Source organism: Triticum aestivum, chromosome 2D (genome assembly GCF_018294505.1).
Source record: "Triticum aestivum cultivar Chinese Spring chromosome 2D, IWGSC CS RefSeq v2.1, whole genome shotgun sequence".
Taxonomy (NCBI): domain Eukaryota; kingdom Viridiplantae; phylum Streptophyta; class Magnoliopsida; order Poales; family Poaceae; genus Triticum; species Triticum aestivum.
Genome location: NC_057799.1, coordinates 591,967,243 through 591,982,977, shown reverse-complemented (window position 1 = coordinate 591,982,977; position 15,735 = coordinate 591,967,243). Strand labels below are relative to the sequence as shown.

The window sequence follows — 15,735 nt, the reverse complement described above, 5'->3', positions numbered from 1 at the left end:
ACGTCTCCGTTGTATCTACTTTTCCAAACACTTTTGCCCTTGTTTTGGACTCTAACTTGCATGATTTGAATGGAACTAACCCGGACTGACGCTGTTTTCAGCAGACTTTCCATGGTGTTATTTATGTGTAGAAACAAAAGTTTTCGGAATGACCTGAAACTCCACGGAACATCTATTTGGAAAATAAGAAAAATACTGGAAGAAAAATCCACGTCAGGGGGCCCACACCCTGTCCACGAGCGTGGAGGCACACCTGCCTCCCTAGGGCACGCCCCCTACCTCGTGGGCCCCATGACGCTCCACCGACCCCAACTCCAACTCCATATATTCACTTTCGGGGAGAAAAATATCAGGGAGAAGGATTCATCGCGTTTTACAATACGGAGCCGCCGCCAAGCCCTAAAACCTCTCGGGAGGGCTGATCTGGAGTCCGTTCGGGGCTCCGGAGAGGGGGATTCGTCGCCATCGTCATCATCAACCATCCCCCATCACCAATTTCATGATGCTCACCGCCGTGTGTGAGTAATTCCATCGTAGGCTTGCTGGACGGTGATGGGTTGGATGAGATCTATCATGTAATCGAGTTAGTTTTGTTAGGGTTTGATCCCTAGTATCCACTATGTTCTGAGATTGATGTTGCTATGACTTTGCTATGCTTAATGCTTGTCACTAGGGCCCGAGTGCCATGATTTCAGATCTGAACCTATTATGTTTTCATGAACATATGTGAGTTCTTAATCCTATATTGCAAGTCTATAGTCACCTACTATGTGTTATGATCCGGCAACCCCGAAGTGACAATAATCGGGACCACTCCCGGTGATGACCATAGTTTGAGGAGTTCATGTATTCACTATGTGTTAATGCTTTGTTCCGGTACTCTATTAAAAGGAGGCCTTAATATCCCTTAGTTTCCATTAGGACCCCGCTGCCACGGGAGGGTAGGACAAAAGATGTCATGCAAGTTCTTTTCCATAAGCACGTATGACTATATTCGGAATACATGCCTACATTACATTGATGAATTGGAGCTAGTTCTGTGTCACCCTATGTTATGATTGTTACATGATGAACCGCATCGGGCATAATTCTCCATCACCGATCCAATGCCTACGAGCTTTTCATATATTGTTCTTCGCTTATTTACTTTTCCGTTGCTACTGTTACAATCAATACAAAACACCAAAAATATTACTTTTGCTACTATTACTTTTGCTACCGTTACCACTACTATCATATTACTTTGCTACTAAATACTTTGCTACAGATATTAAGTTATTGAGGTGTGGTTGAATTGACAACTCAGCTGCTAATACTTGAGAATATTCTTTGGCTCCCCTTGTGTCGAGTCAATAAATTTTGGTTGAATACTCTACCCTCGAAAACTGTTGCGATCCCCTATACTTGTGGGTTATCATACGCCTTCCGTCACCTACCTCGGACACGTCATCTCGGCCGAGGGGGTGGCCATGGACGCCGACAAGGTGGTGGCAGCCGCCGCCTGGCCGACCCCGCATTCACCGCGGGCTCTTCGCGGGTTTCTGGGCCTAGCGGGGTACTACCGGAAATTTATCCGGGAGTTCGGCCTCATCGCGTCTCCACTCACGCGCCTGCTACGTCGTGACGCCTTTGCCTGGGATGAGGAGGCGATTGTGCCATTCCAGGCCCTCAAGGGGGCCCTCACGATAGGCCCCGTCCTTCAGATGCCGGACTTCGACCGGCCGTTCATCATGGACCGCGATGCTTCCAGTGCAGGGTTCGGCGCCATCCTTCATTGGGGCAATGGACCCCTCGCCTTCTTCAGCAGGCCCTTAGCCGCGCTCCATCTTAAGCTCGCGGCTTATGCGCGAGGGCTCATTGGATTGGTGCAGGCGGTGCGCCATTGGCGGCCCTATCTGTGGGGTCAGTCTTTCCGGATTCGCACGGACCACTACAGGCTCAAGTTCTTGTTGGACCCGAGGCTCTCGACCGTGCCGCAGCACCAGTGGATCAGCAAGCTCTTTGGCTTTGATTTCACCGTCGAGTATCGACCGGGCCGCCTTAACACCGTGGCCGACGCCCTGTCTCGCCGCGACGCCGAGCACGACGCCGCCGTCGGCGAGTCCGAGGGGGCGATGCTCTGCATCCGCTCGGGGCCTACTTTCGCCCTCTTCACCGACATCCGCCCGGCGACATTGGTCGCGCCAGACGCGCTCCTCCTTCAGCAGCAGCTGGCTGTGGGTGAGCTGGAGGAGCCGTGCCGGCGGGTTGCTCCTTCATGGGCGCCGGGTCTTCGTGCCGGCGCACGACGATCTCCGTCACCAGGTGATGCTGCTGGCCCACTCGGCGGGCCATGAGGGTGTGCAGAAAACCCTCCATCGTCTCCGCGCCGACTTCTACATCCCAGGTGATCGGGCCCTGGTCCGCGACTGGGTCCGGTCTTGTGTGGCGTGCCAGCGTAACAAGACGGAGACACTATGGCCGGCTGGTCTGCTCCAGCCCTTAGAGGTGCCGTCTTAGGTCTGGGGGGATATCTCTATGGACTTCATCGAGGGCCTCCCCAAGGTGGGCGGAAAATCGGTCATTCTCACGGTGGTCGACCGCTTCTCCAAGTATGCTCACTTCATCGCGCTCCGTCATCCCTACACTGCTACATCCGTGGCCCGTGCCTTCTTCGACGGTATCGTCCACCTCCACGGGTTTCCCCCTTCGATCGTCAGTGGTCGGGACCCGGTGTTCACCGGACATGTCTGGCGCGATCTCTTCCGGTTGGTGGGCGTGAAGCTTTGCCTGAACACGTCCTTCCATCCTCAGATGGACGGCCAATCCGAGGTTGTCAACAAGGTGATTGCAATGTATTTGCGTTGTGTCACATGTGATCGTCCTCGCGCTTGGTTGGATTGGCTCTCGTGGGCAGAGTACTGCTACAACACCTCTTATCATTCTGCCCTGCGCGCCACTCCATTTGAGGTGGTCTATGGCAGGCCGCCCCCGCCCATATTGTCAGTTGATCCGGCGACGGCTCGGACGGAGGTGGCCGGTGATCTTATGCGGCGCCGTGACGAGATGTTGGCCGAGGTCCGGCAACGCCTCCTTCAGGCCCAGCAGCTGGCCAAGCATTACTACGACGACCACCATCGCGAGGCGGAGTTCGCGGTGGGTGATTGGGTGTGGCTGCGTCTCCTTCATCGCTCTATGCAGTCACTGGACCCACGCGCGAAGCGCAAGCTGGGTCCTCGCTACGCCGGGCCTTTTGCTGTCTTGGAGCGCATCGGGAAGGTGACCTACCGTCTTCAGCTTCCGGCCGGTGCCCGCATCCATGACGTCTTTCATGTGGGGCTGTTGAAGCCCTTCCGCGGGGAGCCACCTGCGGCCCCTCCAGCGCTTCCTCCGACCTCCGACGGGCGCCTCCTTTCGGGACCGGAGAAGGTGTTGAAGGCCCAGCTACGTCGCGGAGTGTGGTACGTGTTCATTCAGTGGGCTGGACTTCCAGAGGAGGACGCTACTTGAGAGCTGCGCGACGAGTTCCGCCAGCACTACCTAGACTTCCAGCTCGAGGATGAGCTGTTTGCGCTTGCGGGGAGAGACGTTATGACCGGGCAGACTTATGCCCGTAGGAGGCCCACTGGGCAGGTTTAGTTAGGGGTTTAACCCGCAAGTTATCTATTTTATTTCCATCGTGGTTATATATACTAGTTGTAAGACTCTTTGAGAATTAAGCAATAAGAATAATTCTATTGCCCGGCTCCCAGAGGAGCCGGACCCAAACCCTAGCCGCCTCCTGTTCCTTGCGCCGCCGCCTCCTCCCTCGCGCACGACGGCGCCCTGCCACCAGCGACCGGGAGCTCCGCCACATCCAGCACCTTCCTTCCCCTACAACCTACGCCCTAGACCCGGTAGGGTCCTAGCTCCGACTAGATTCCTATTTCAGATTATCACGAGAAAGACCAGGAAAGAAATAGAGAACACAAATTTTAACGGGTGCTATTTAACAACAACGGTCTTGAAGTAATTAATTATTGAATGCTTGCCATTCCTTTTGTAGAAGCAGTCATAACTTCACTACATTTTGTGTACCCATATATTAGCAAACAAACACAAGAAAGTAGCATAAAAAGTCTTAATCCATATTACACATATTATAATATCACATAATAGTTATTAAACGATGAATTCCACGACACTCAAGAAGGGTCAGTCGGTGCGGTTAAACCTTCTCATGCATAAAGCTGACCTAACCATCAGAATGTCACCAAGCCTGTCCACTGCTGAAAACCATGACCAGCGCCATCTTCTCTTGAAATAAAGCACAACCAAGGAGGTCCAGAAACCAATCAGGTAGCACAACACTGAAAAACTGAATAGTGCCAGGTTGGCAAGTTTACTATCATCTTCATGTTCTTCAGGCTGAAGAATCGACGGTGCATCAAAGCAACTCTTCAGCAGTGGTGGTCCGCAGAGATACGGATCGCCTGCATAGCTCCTCTCATCAAATGTGATGAATTGTCCGTTTCTACCCAATGTAGGGCCGGACAAGTTATTGTACGCCACAGTGAATACCTCCAAAGAATGTAGTTCTACCAACTCTTGTGGTATTTGACCTGTCAAGTTGTTGTGCGACAGATCCAAGCTCTCGAGATTACTTAAATGTGACAAGGAATCTGGTATTGGTCCATGAAAGCAGTTGTTGGAAAAATTCAGTGCCCGTAACCATTTCATGTCACCTATACTTTTAGGAATGTATCCTTCCAACTGGTTTGAAGAGACGTCAAGTCCAGACATGTAACTGAGGATGTTTCCCTTGTATTTGTCTTGCCTGCTCTTGGTCATGAATTCTTCTTGGTCTGGTCCTATGAAAAATTCAGGCACGGGAGAAATACCTACTACGCTCCCAATATCATAGTCATTGGTGTGATTCATTACTACTGAAGTATCTGAGTCATTGTATAGGAAGCTATACAAATCACCATCTAACCCCATATTGCTCAGGCATGAAGGTAGCTGTCCAGAGAGCTTATTATGAGACAGATCTAGTAGACGCCAATACCTTAAGTGACATATATCATTTGGAATCAGTCCTTCAAACATATTTCCTTCGAGCAACAATATTTTTAGCTTTGGAAAGGACTTGTGCATCAATTCTGGAAGGATTCCACTGAATTGGTTCTGCCGTAGATCCATTGTGTATGTATCAGTTCCCGAGGACAACGGGAAAGGGAACGTTCCATTTAGTCGATTTTCACTCAGGTGAAGATACTGCAAACTGGGTAAGCATTGCACTGGACCGGAAAGGTTGTTTTTTGACATATCGAGGAACACAAGATTTTTAAGGTGGCATAATTTCAGCGGGATCGAACCACCCAATGAATTGCCTCTTAGATTCAAGATGGCAATATTTTCGAGTGCATGTATGCAAGTAGGGAGAGATCCAGTCAACTTGTTACTGCTAACATCAAGCAAAGTAAGTTGCTGACCAAGACATATATTATCAGGGATTTCCCCGGTGATTTGGTTATCGTTGAGTAGTAGATGGTAGATGGAACCTAATAGTATGCCTTGAGGGAATGAACCATAGAAATTGTTGCCAGACAGGAACAAAGAACGGATATTGGACTTGCTTCCATTAAAGGCGGAAAACTATGTTATCGGAGAAATTGTTGTTAGACAAGTCCAAAAATGTCAGGCTGTCTATATAGTGAAGCCCCGAAGGAAAGATGCCCTGGAAGGAATTCCTAGACAGGTTTACATAGTACAGATTTGGGAATGTGATGTTGATGCCCGTAGGTAATTTGCTTAGTCTATTATGAGATGCATCAAGCCAGTACAGACTGTCGTGTACTTTGGATGGAAGAAGAACACTTCCACTAAAGGAGTTGCCTTGCAGATTTAGATGTGACAGGTTCACATTTTTCTCTATCAACCATGAAGGGAAGTGGCCGCTTAGGTTGTTATTAGAGATATCAACAGCTTCTAATGCATGTTGGTGCGATAAGAAACTTAATATAACGGCAGGATTGCCATTAAGGTTACAATTTGGCAGTATCATAACCTGGAGCTGAGCTGACAGGCTCATTGTTGGAGTCACAGTTTCCACTTGAAAATGGTTACCACTGCTTGAAAGATCCAGATGTGTCAGTTGGCTACTGTTTGACAAGGAACCTAGGAAGAGAACTCCTTCAAGATTGTTATTGGAGAGGGAAAGCTTCACCAATGAAGTCAAATGGGCAAAGCTAAGAGAGGGAAACTTTATCGTAAATAGATTATTTGACAGATCAAGAATTCTGAGAGAAGTAAGATTCCCTATGCACGATGGAAGCTCTCCAAACAACGTACTACTACGAAGATGTAATTCTTCAAGATTTTCCATGTTGCAAATACCTGTAAGTGAAGTAGTGAACATGCTTTAATTATATTTTTATAATTGTTGAAAGAAAAATAAAATAGTACTCCATTCGTTTATAAATATAAGATGTTCTAACTTTTTTCTGAATCAAATGTATATAGGCACGTTTTAGTGTGTTTGTTCACTCATTTCAGCCCGTATGCAGTACACGTTGAAATATCCAAAACATTTTATATTTGTGTACGGAGGGAGTAGTCATGTTCATACAAGTAGGAGTAGTAAGTGGAGTTCTAACTTCAAGAGGCATTTTTTATTTAGAAACAGAAGGATCTATATGTAGCCCAAAATCATTCTTGTGCTTTAGCTCACCACGAGACCACCCCGGGACCGTATATAATTAATAGTATGAAAAAAAAATAGTCACCTGTTGGTAAGGTGCCGTTGAATGCATTATCGCTTAGATCAAGGGTATCCAGCTTCATTGTACTCAAATCTGTACAAGAAAAGCAAGTTAAAGCATTTAAATTGTTGGTCTCCAAGATTCTGTGACACTCACAAAAAAAGAAAGAAGTCTTTTTGGAATAAAGAGTGGAGAACTACGAAAAGCTCACGTTGGATCGCCATGGGGGAGGTCAAGTCATTTGAACTGATGAACAGGCGCCGTAGTGACGAAACTGCAACTAAGGATGAGATGCTGTAGTCACTTAAGATATTTCCAGCTAGATCAAGGCTTGTTAGTTTCCGCAATTTTGACCACACATCAAATCCTGCAAAAGGAGCAACAAGAACAATTCAAAATCTGAAGTGTTGAAGCAAGAGAAGAGATGGCGAGACAAAACAGTCGGCGGTACGTAGAACTAAAGAAACTAGGATAGCCATGGCAACATAGTTGATTCGCAAAAGAAATTGACAATATAATTTGGATGTATTGCCAAAAAAAAAGACTGGTATTTCAAAAGAGCTTGAGAAAAGCTAGTAGTTAAAATACTAATGCATCTGAATAGAGAATACCTGCACCAGGTATGCATCCCTTGATATTTAGATCCAGGGACAGGGTCTGCAGCTCTTGCAAGGGAAGGAACATAGTAGCGTTGAGGAGGCACGGGGAAGGAACGTTTGCACCAAGATCGAGGCCCGTCACACGGGCGGGGCGGGAGTTGCTGCAGGTCACCCCCGGCCACAGGCAGCAATGTCCGTCAACCCAGTCCCAGTCCGACCAGTCCCAGTCGATGTGCGGCAGCGTGGAGAGCTGGCTGTAGATGTCCAGAAGCGCTCTCTTATCGGCCTGCACACACCCCTCACACAGGGGCATCAAAAGCTCGCCGGAGAAGCTCAGGAGGCAGAGCAGAGCCACTGCCAGCTGCATCGGTGGTGTGCGGCGCAACATGATCGATTGAGGTTCAGCAGAGAAGTTTTGGAGACGACGGATGGTAGTGGAGTGACGAGCACATAATATATACACACAGATTCTCAGTCAACAGCTTGCTCACTCCAGTCAACACTTAGTCCAGTCGACAGTTACATGCATATATACATGCGTAACAGCAGGGGCAAAAACGTTGACACTTAGTCAAGGATCAGAAAATCTCACAGCAACAGCTGACTCACTCCAGTGCGCTAGTCGCCATCTGTGGCAACGACTACGCTGTATATATGCGACCTTTCCAAAAAACTTTGGTGCATACCACGTCCTTTCTCGATCTGTTTTAACTGTGCCGATTAGCACGTCCAGCGGTTGAGTGACGGTAGGGGCAAGAACGTTGACACTAAGTCAAGGATCTGAAAATCTCACAGCAACTGGTTACTCGCTCCACTGCGCTAGTCGCCATCTGTCATCTGATGTGACATTTTCAAAAAGGGTTGGTGCATAAGGGCAACTAAAGGCACGACCCCAAATGGTCTGGCCGTGTTAGTTTGGAGGTAAATAGATACAAAATGCGGCCCAACACGCGGGAGCAAACGGACAAACGTCGGTTTTTCGTCCGCTATCGACCTATTCCTGGCCTAACTTTGGGCCGTTTGCATCAAAATGGACAAGCGCGGACAGGCGCGACGCGTGCACGTGTCCTTCCCTAGCCCGCCCGTCGGGGACACATGGGCCCCTTTTTCTCCCCCAGCCGCCCCAAAACCCCCTGAACCCTACCCCGCCATCGTCGCAGCTGCCATTTTCTCGGCCACCTCCCTGTCCAGCCCAGCGCCCCCTCCTCCCGCCCCCACCCCTACCCCCCAGGCCTTTGTCTCAGTCACGTCGTTGTCCAGCCTGGCCGCCGGATTTGAGCATATCTGGCCGCCTGATTTGTGTGCATCCGGCGGCATCCGGCCGCCGGTGGCTGTGCCTAGCCATGAATTGGCCAGGCACCGGACCGCACAGCCCCAGCAACACCTCTGCGCCGCAGGCAGGCATTGACTCCGCCTCTAGCCGTTCGGATCTACCCCGCCGGAACGGCGCCGACAAAAATACGCCGGTCGTAGTTTGGGCTCTGCGCTGGCCCAACAGCTAGTCGGCTCACCGTTGCCGCTCATAAAGTGCGACGACTACCCGCGGCAAGTCGTTCGTCGCGTTTCTACCACGCCGGTACATCCGGGGTGGGTGTTCATCAAGTGCAAAAAAGATAAGGTATATGCTTGCGTAATTTCAATAGCTAATTTGTGTGTAGGATGGATGTAAGTTTTGGTATTGGGAAGAAGAATACAGCGATCTATTGATTGGGTGAAATTTGATAGATGCTTGTGCACTCCTTGCTAGAATGGAGGCTAGAGATGAGATTAGATGCGAAGCAACGTCTACTTTAGAATCGAAGAAGAAAGAATTATACAGGATCGAGAATCCGCATATCAACAATGAAAGCATCGAGAAGATATTAATCCAACTTCTGAAAGCTGTTATGGAAGTTGGATTTCTATTAAAATGGCTACTTGTGGTTCTTGTTAACTTTGGTCTTGCTATTCTAGTTGAGAATTGGTGAATGTACTATCACATTTCAAAATGCCATTGATGAAATAAAAAATGTGTGCATACGAGCACCTAGCGGACCAGATGCGGCCGCGCGTTGGGCGCACGACCAACGCACCACAGAAAATGGGCGGACGTCGCTCCGTTGCCATCCCCAAACAGACGAAATCCGAACAAAATGGGCATCCGTTTGGGATCGTGCGTCGGAGATGCCCTGCATCCTGAAAGTGCGTTAAGTCGACTAGAGGGGGGTGAATAGGCGATTTTTATGAATTCTTCACTGAGGAATTTCAGGGTGAGGAAATTCCTTAGTGAAGAATTACTTGGAGCGGAAAAGTACCCAGATGCAAACATAACATAACATAAGCATGGTCATCATGATGAAATGAAGAAGACATAGAGTACAGGAAGCGTAAGCACATGATAAAACAGGATGAAGACAAACAGACTGAAGAAATTGAGCTGAGAAAATTGAGAAAGTCTTCAGTCAAAGTCTTCAAACAGATATGAACAAGCACACATCACAATAATGAGGAAATTGAAGAGTTGAGGAAATAGAACCAGTAGGCTTGGTGAAGACAATGATTTGGTAGACCAGTTTCAACTGCTGTGACAGTTGTACGTCTGGTTGGAGCGGCTAGGTATTTAAACCTGAGGACACACAGTCCCGGACACACAGTCCTCACCGTATTCTCCTTGAACTAAGGTCACACAGACCTCGTCCAATCACTCGTGGTAAGTCTTCAGGTGACTTCCAAACCTTCACAAACTCGGTCACTCGGCGATCCACAATTCCTCTTGGATGCTCTAGACCATGACGCCTAACCGTCTGGAAGATGCACAGTCTTCAAAAGTAACAAGCATCGGATCCACGCAGGATCAATCTCTTCAGTGATGCTCAATCACTTTGGGTTTGTAGGTGTTTGGGTTTGGGGTTTTCCTCACTTGATGATTTTCACTCAAAGTCCTCGGAGGATGGGATGCTCTCAAATGACAAGTGTCAGTTTCTCGCGGAGCAGCCAACCAGCTAGTGGTTGTAGGGGGCGGCTATTTATAGCCTAGGGAGCAGCCCGACATGGTAAGACATAAATGCCCTTCAATGATATGACCGTTAGGTGGGAAGATATTTTAGGACAGCTGGCGCGTAGCACAGCAACGGTCAGAAATTTGACTATCAAATTCCTCAGGGGTATCATGTTCCTCACTTGTAGGCAATCCGCACCGGCGAATTCCTAACTCCTCAGTCAGAACAAATTCCTCAGAGACTAGACTGTATGAGATTGACTGAACTGTATGAGATTTCCAATGGCTTCACTCGAAGGGATTGGTAGGTGTAGGATTTTGTGTTGAGCATCACTTGGAAATTTTTCCTTAGTATTTCCTCGACCCCCTTTAACTGTACGGTGTTTCCTATGACTCAAGAAAGAGAAAATGAAACTACGAAAACAAGAGTCTTCATGCTTCATGTTTCTCGAATGAATACCAAGTCTTCAAGGTTACACCAATTTCTTCATTTTCAAAGTCTTCAGAAATCCAAAGTCTTCAGTCGAAGATATTCATTTTTAGGGGTCGACTTTCTCTGTAAATATCAAACTCCTCATAGACTTATAGACCTGTGTACACTCACAAACTCATCAGTCCCTTAACCTATAAGTTTTCAATACACCAAAATCACTAAGGGGCACTAGATGCACTTACAATCTCCCCCTTTTTGGTGATTGATGACAATATAGGTTAAGTTTTCAACGGGGATAAAACATATGAAGTGTAACTAGTAATATTGAGGAATTTGATTGCAATATATTGAAGAACTCCCCCTAAAGATGTGCATAGTGAGGAATTTGCTTTTGAAGCAATGCACACTTGAAGAGTAGAATCATGGAGATCTCCCCCTATATCTTGTAAATCATACACGCATTTAACATATGATATGAAGAATTTGAAATGCATGATGAAATATGGTGACTGATGCAATTTAGCATGCGTGCATTAACATTAATGAGGAATAAGCATGCAGAAGAACACAGCAAAAGTATCAAACCATCATAGGGATTAAGTTTACAACTCGATCCAAGAAAGTCATGAAAAGAACGAGAGTTGTAACTTAGCAAAAAAGACGCCCATATATGTAGACCCGCTTGAAGACTAACTCAAATTTCTCCCCCTTTGTCATCGAGTGACCAAAAGGATCGAAAGGTGAGGACTAACGCCCCTGAAGAATATCATGTTGAAGGAGGAGCGCTAGCGTTGTTGGGGTCGGTTGTTGTAGTAGGGCCTGCCGCAGTGTCGTCCAAATCTTCATGCTCATCCGTCTCGCGTGATGAAGAATATGAGCTGGCTACCGTAGAAGGAACTTTGACTTTCTTGAATTTCTTCGCTGGTGGTTGAGACCAGTCAAAGTCCTGTTGGAGGCCCATTTGCTTCAGATCTTCTTCACCATAAAGGTGAGTCAGAACAGCCCAGGTGCGACCGAAGATTTCATGGAGGTAGTAATGGTTTTTCTTCATTACATTGTGTGTAGCAAACATGTTGTGAAGAATAGAACCAAACTAACGCTTAACCCATTTGTGGTTGCGATCGACCTTCTGGTGAAGACCGAGGAGAAGCTCACGATCAGTCATCACCCTGGGAGTTGTGGCCTGAGGATTTTGCTTTGAAGCATTGGTGGCAGAGTCATGAGTGGCAGAGTCATCATTGGCGGAGTAAGATGCAGCTTTGCGAAACTGGCCATCCAATGGACGAATGCCTTCATCAATAACAGCAGCGGCCTTGCCGTTTTCATCAGCTGAGGAAAATGTCCGCTTGAGGACTTCAATGGGGGGCAAGTAGCTGAGATGATTCTGAAAATCAGCCTTGTAGTTGAGTGAAGACCTTGTTCTGAGGAATCTCATAATCCACGGGGCATAAGGCTTCAACTCAAACGGAGAGAGTGCAACATTTGCCAGAGTCCTCATGAAGAAATCATGATAGTTGACAGGGATGCCATGTATGATATTGAATAGCAGACTCTTCATGATGCCAATGACTTCCTCATCAGTCGAGTCGTGGCCTTTGATTGGACTCATTATCTTCGTCAGAATGTGATAGACTATTCTTGGCACGTACAACAATTCCTTCATGAGGAATTTGGTCCTTGGGGCTTGATCAACACTTGCATGTAATGATCTGTAAGCTCAGGTTCATGGTATATACAACGAGCACCTTCAAGGGGAGGACTGATTTGCAGGGCATGAAGTAATTCAGAGGCCGGTGCTTTATTGTGAGTATTTTCGGTCATCCAGTCCAAAACCCAAGAGTTCACATCGTCAGCATCTCCGGTGATGTGCAGCGTTGCATAGAACTGAAGAATTAGCTCTTCATTCCAATCAACAATGTCAGTGCAAAAGTTGAGCAGTCCTGCATCATGAAGCACGCTGAGGACTGGGGTGAAACAAGGCAGTGATTCCATGTCCACATGAGGAATATGCTCATGCTCGAGACTTTGTCTTTGTTGAAAAGCAGTGAAGAATAGAAGTTAGCTTGGCTGGCAGTCCAGAAGTGCTTCCTTCTAAGACAAGCGGAGTCATATGGGTTATACTCGGTGAAGAACACATGCTCGCCGAAGAAGTCATCAACCTTGAATTTTTTCTTCTTTGAGAAGGGATCCTTTGGCTTGGGCTGAGGAGTATCGGTCAATTGCATCACCACCTCAGGAATCGCAATCTTAGGATCCACAGGCTGAGGAATTTTAGGTTCTTCTTCAGTGGCAGCCCGGGTCTTCAATTCTTCATTAACCATTTCATCAGCACTAGTGGCTGGAATCTCTTCATGGACAGATGGAGTGGGGTGAGGTTCTTCAGATCCCATTTGAACTTCAGTTCGCACTGGGGATTGAGGAATTTGTTGCAGAGGTGTGAACAAAGGAGAATTTGGGTGCTGACTTTCCCAAAAGTCATCGTTCATCACTGGTGTTGTGCACCCAATGTCCACATCCACATCTTCATCATCTTTTTCTTCAACGCCGGCCTCTTCAGCTGTGAACTGAGGCATGGGCGATGAGACAATTGGGGTTGAAGGGACTTCATCCACTTCAATTTCTACATCCAACTGCTCTGACGAAGCAGCAGAAGGAATCTCTTCATCTGATCCGCTTGGGATCACATATTCTTCATCAAAAGGAACGAGTTCCTTTGATGGCATGCTTGAGACGGGAATAGCATCAATCGGATTCTCAAAAGAGCTGGTCAATTTCTTCATCTTCTTCGGAGCTGAAGAATCTGATGAAGTTGATGCTTTCCTTTGCTTCACAGCTGCACGCTCCACAACCTTGGTCTTCTTCGCATCTGATGCAGAAGGAAGAATTGGACTTGGTGTAGGCGCAGGAGGAGGAGAGGGAATTGGCTCATTTACTTCAGGCACAGCGGTTGAAGCTTCAGCTGGCCTGACAATTTCTTCAGGCGCAACACTAGTGGTTTCCCTGGCAATTTCTTCAGCGGCTGGAATGGAGTCATCAGCCCTGGTACTCTGAGTTTCATCAGCAGCCTGATTGTCATCAGCGGTGCTGGCATGTTCTTCAGTCAGCTGAGCAGATGCCTCAGCCTAAGGAATTTCTTGTTGCGTTGGGGCTGCAACATTGGAGGTGAATTCTTCAGCTAGTTTCACAAAACGAACCTTGGCTCCCAGCCAATCAGCGCGGTATGCGTCAAATTCATCACTGAGTTTCTTGATCTCAGATTGAATAGTGACAAGTTCATTAGTTGTCATAGTGACAACATTCTTCTTCAGGAAGCGCTCCTTCTTGTATTGCGCTTTCTTCAACTGTCTGGCCTTTTCAAATTTCCATTTTTTTTCCTGAATAAAGGCAGTCAACATATGACTTTGGCCAGGAGTCAACTTGAAGTCAGGCATAGGAGTGTTGGGGTCCTTGTGCCAGAGATCGATGTAATCAAGGATCAATTTTGGATCCAAAAGCAGAGGCACATTTGTGCCTTTGGCTCTAGCGGCCCTAAGCTGACTGCCCCTGATGATTTCAGCAAGTTCTTCATCATCAGCTCCGTCTTCATCAGACGGCACTTGAAAGGCGACCTGCTTCTTGTGAGGACTTGGTCGAGAGCCTCATCCAGCAGTGGCCTTTGTCTTCAGCAGAGTGGGGCATGTTGAGGAATTTGGTGGAGCTGAAGAACTAGCAGAGGCTCCTGAGGCAATAGAGATCCCAGTTGTCCTTTGGCACGAGGCAATATGCACAGGTGCTGAGGATTTAGACGGAGGAGCTGGAGCAGCTTGAGGAATTGGTCGTGAGGGCTTTGAAGAGCTTGGCCGTGAGGGCATAGCTGAGGAACTTGGCCGTGAGGGCATTGAGGTAGAAGCACTGGGCTTGTGAGCAGGCTTCTTGGGCATGGCCTTCTTTGGCTTGCTTGCAGAGGCCTCAGCAGTAGAGTCTTCATTGAATTTCCTCACCGCTTCCTTAGCTATTTTGGCTAGTTTGGCCTGGCGCTTAGCCCATTCATCAGGATAGTCCTCACCACGCTTGAGGCTGGTAGGATCAGCTTCTTGGCCAAGTGCCAATGGAGGTCTTGTGCATGGAGGATTAAGAGCGAATTTCTTCATGTACTTAGGAGTCACATATCTGTATTCCCTCCATTCCCGTGCCCATCTCCTCTCTATCCTTTGTATGCGCACCTTGCGCTGATTTTCGTCCTCCTTTCCATGTTTAGCCTCATCAGGAGTGCAATAATCCTTGTAAATGTCATCTCGGATTTCGAAAGCAGTGTTGACCTCAGGTCTCTTTCCTCCCTTCTGAGGTTTCTTGCCGTCAGCCATTTTCTTCAGCTGAGGAATCTGAACAATAGAATTCTCTGAAGAGGTGTGCAACTTTTCTTCGAGGAACGCTACAAATGAGTTAAGTTGATGAGAACCTAGAGATTCAGCAGCGGACATGTGTACCTGTGAACAGAATATAGTTGCGAAGAATTTGGAGAGGTCATATGCGTTCTCAGAAGATTTTGCAAAAAGAACAAGTTTGAGGAATTTGACCAGATGAGTCTTGAAGAAATTCACTAAGCGTTCTTTGTCTTAGGTTCCAGAGTTGTACAGATCGAAAATCCACACAATTGAGGAATCTTGAAGGAAAAATGTTGCTTAGAGAAACGGATCAAGAACAGATGACATGTGAGGTGTTTAGTGTGTGAAGATTTGAAGAATAAACACCTTTTGAAGATTTTGTAGAAATCATCAGAATGTACAAAGGCAGTAAAAGTAACTTTTAATGCCCCTTGACGAAGAACACGATGAACTGGGAAGTGTAGATTTGAAGCTCGTCGGTTCAGATCTTCCACGCCCTAACTTGGCAGAGGAAGACAGCTACGGCGGCGGCGGAGTGAAGAAATCCGCGGCCGGCGCGAGTACGATGGTGACGAGGTCGAGGCAGTGAAGCTCTTCCTCACGGGCGACGATGGAAGTAGCGGCGGCGCTAGGGTTTTGA

General features: G+C 47.5%; 1 protein-coding gene across 1 annotated transcript; it reads right to left on the bottom strand.

Annotated features, from left to right (window-relative positions):
- Nucleotides 1-4,163: 4,163 nt before the first annotated feature.
- LOC123050222 (receptor-like protein 15) lies at nucleotides 4,164-7,688 on the bottom strand. The gene is made up of 5 exons (XM_044473045.1): nucleotides 7,334-7,688; nucleotides 6,934-7,089; nucleotides 6,747-6,815; nucleotides 5,726-6,357; nucleotides 4,164-5,616 (listed from the first exon to the last, which is right to left on the bottom strand). The coding sequence occupies exons 1-5, from the start codon at nucleotides 7,686-7,688 to the stop codon at nucleotides 4,174-4,176; spliced, it is 2,655 nt and encodes an 884-aa protein (XP_044328980.1). The 3' UTR covers nucleotides 4,164-4,173.
- Between the last annotated feature and the right edge of the window lie 8,047 nt (nucleotides 7,689-15,735).

Bases quoted from the DNA above. Each gene is read 5' to 3' on its own strand.
- LOC123050222 (XM_044473045.1), bottom strand. From the start codon at position 7,688: ATGCAGCTGGCAGTGGCTCTGCTCTGCCTCCTGAGCTTCTCCGGCGAG. The intron at 7,090-7,333 runs GTATTCTCTATT...CTCCTTTTGCAG, and splicing joins GGGATGCATACCTGGTGCAG to GATTTGATGTGTGGTCAAAA. The intron at 5,617-5,725 runs GTAAACCTGTCT...CCGATAACATAG, and splicing joins CATTCCCAAATCTGTACTAT to TTTTCCGCCTTTAATGGAAG.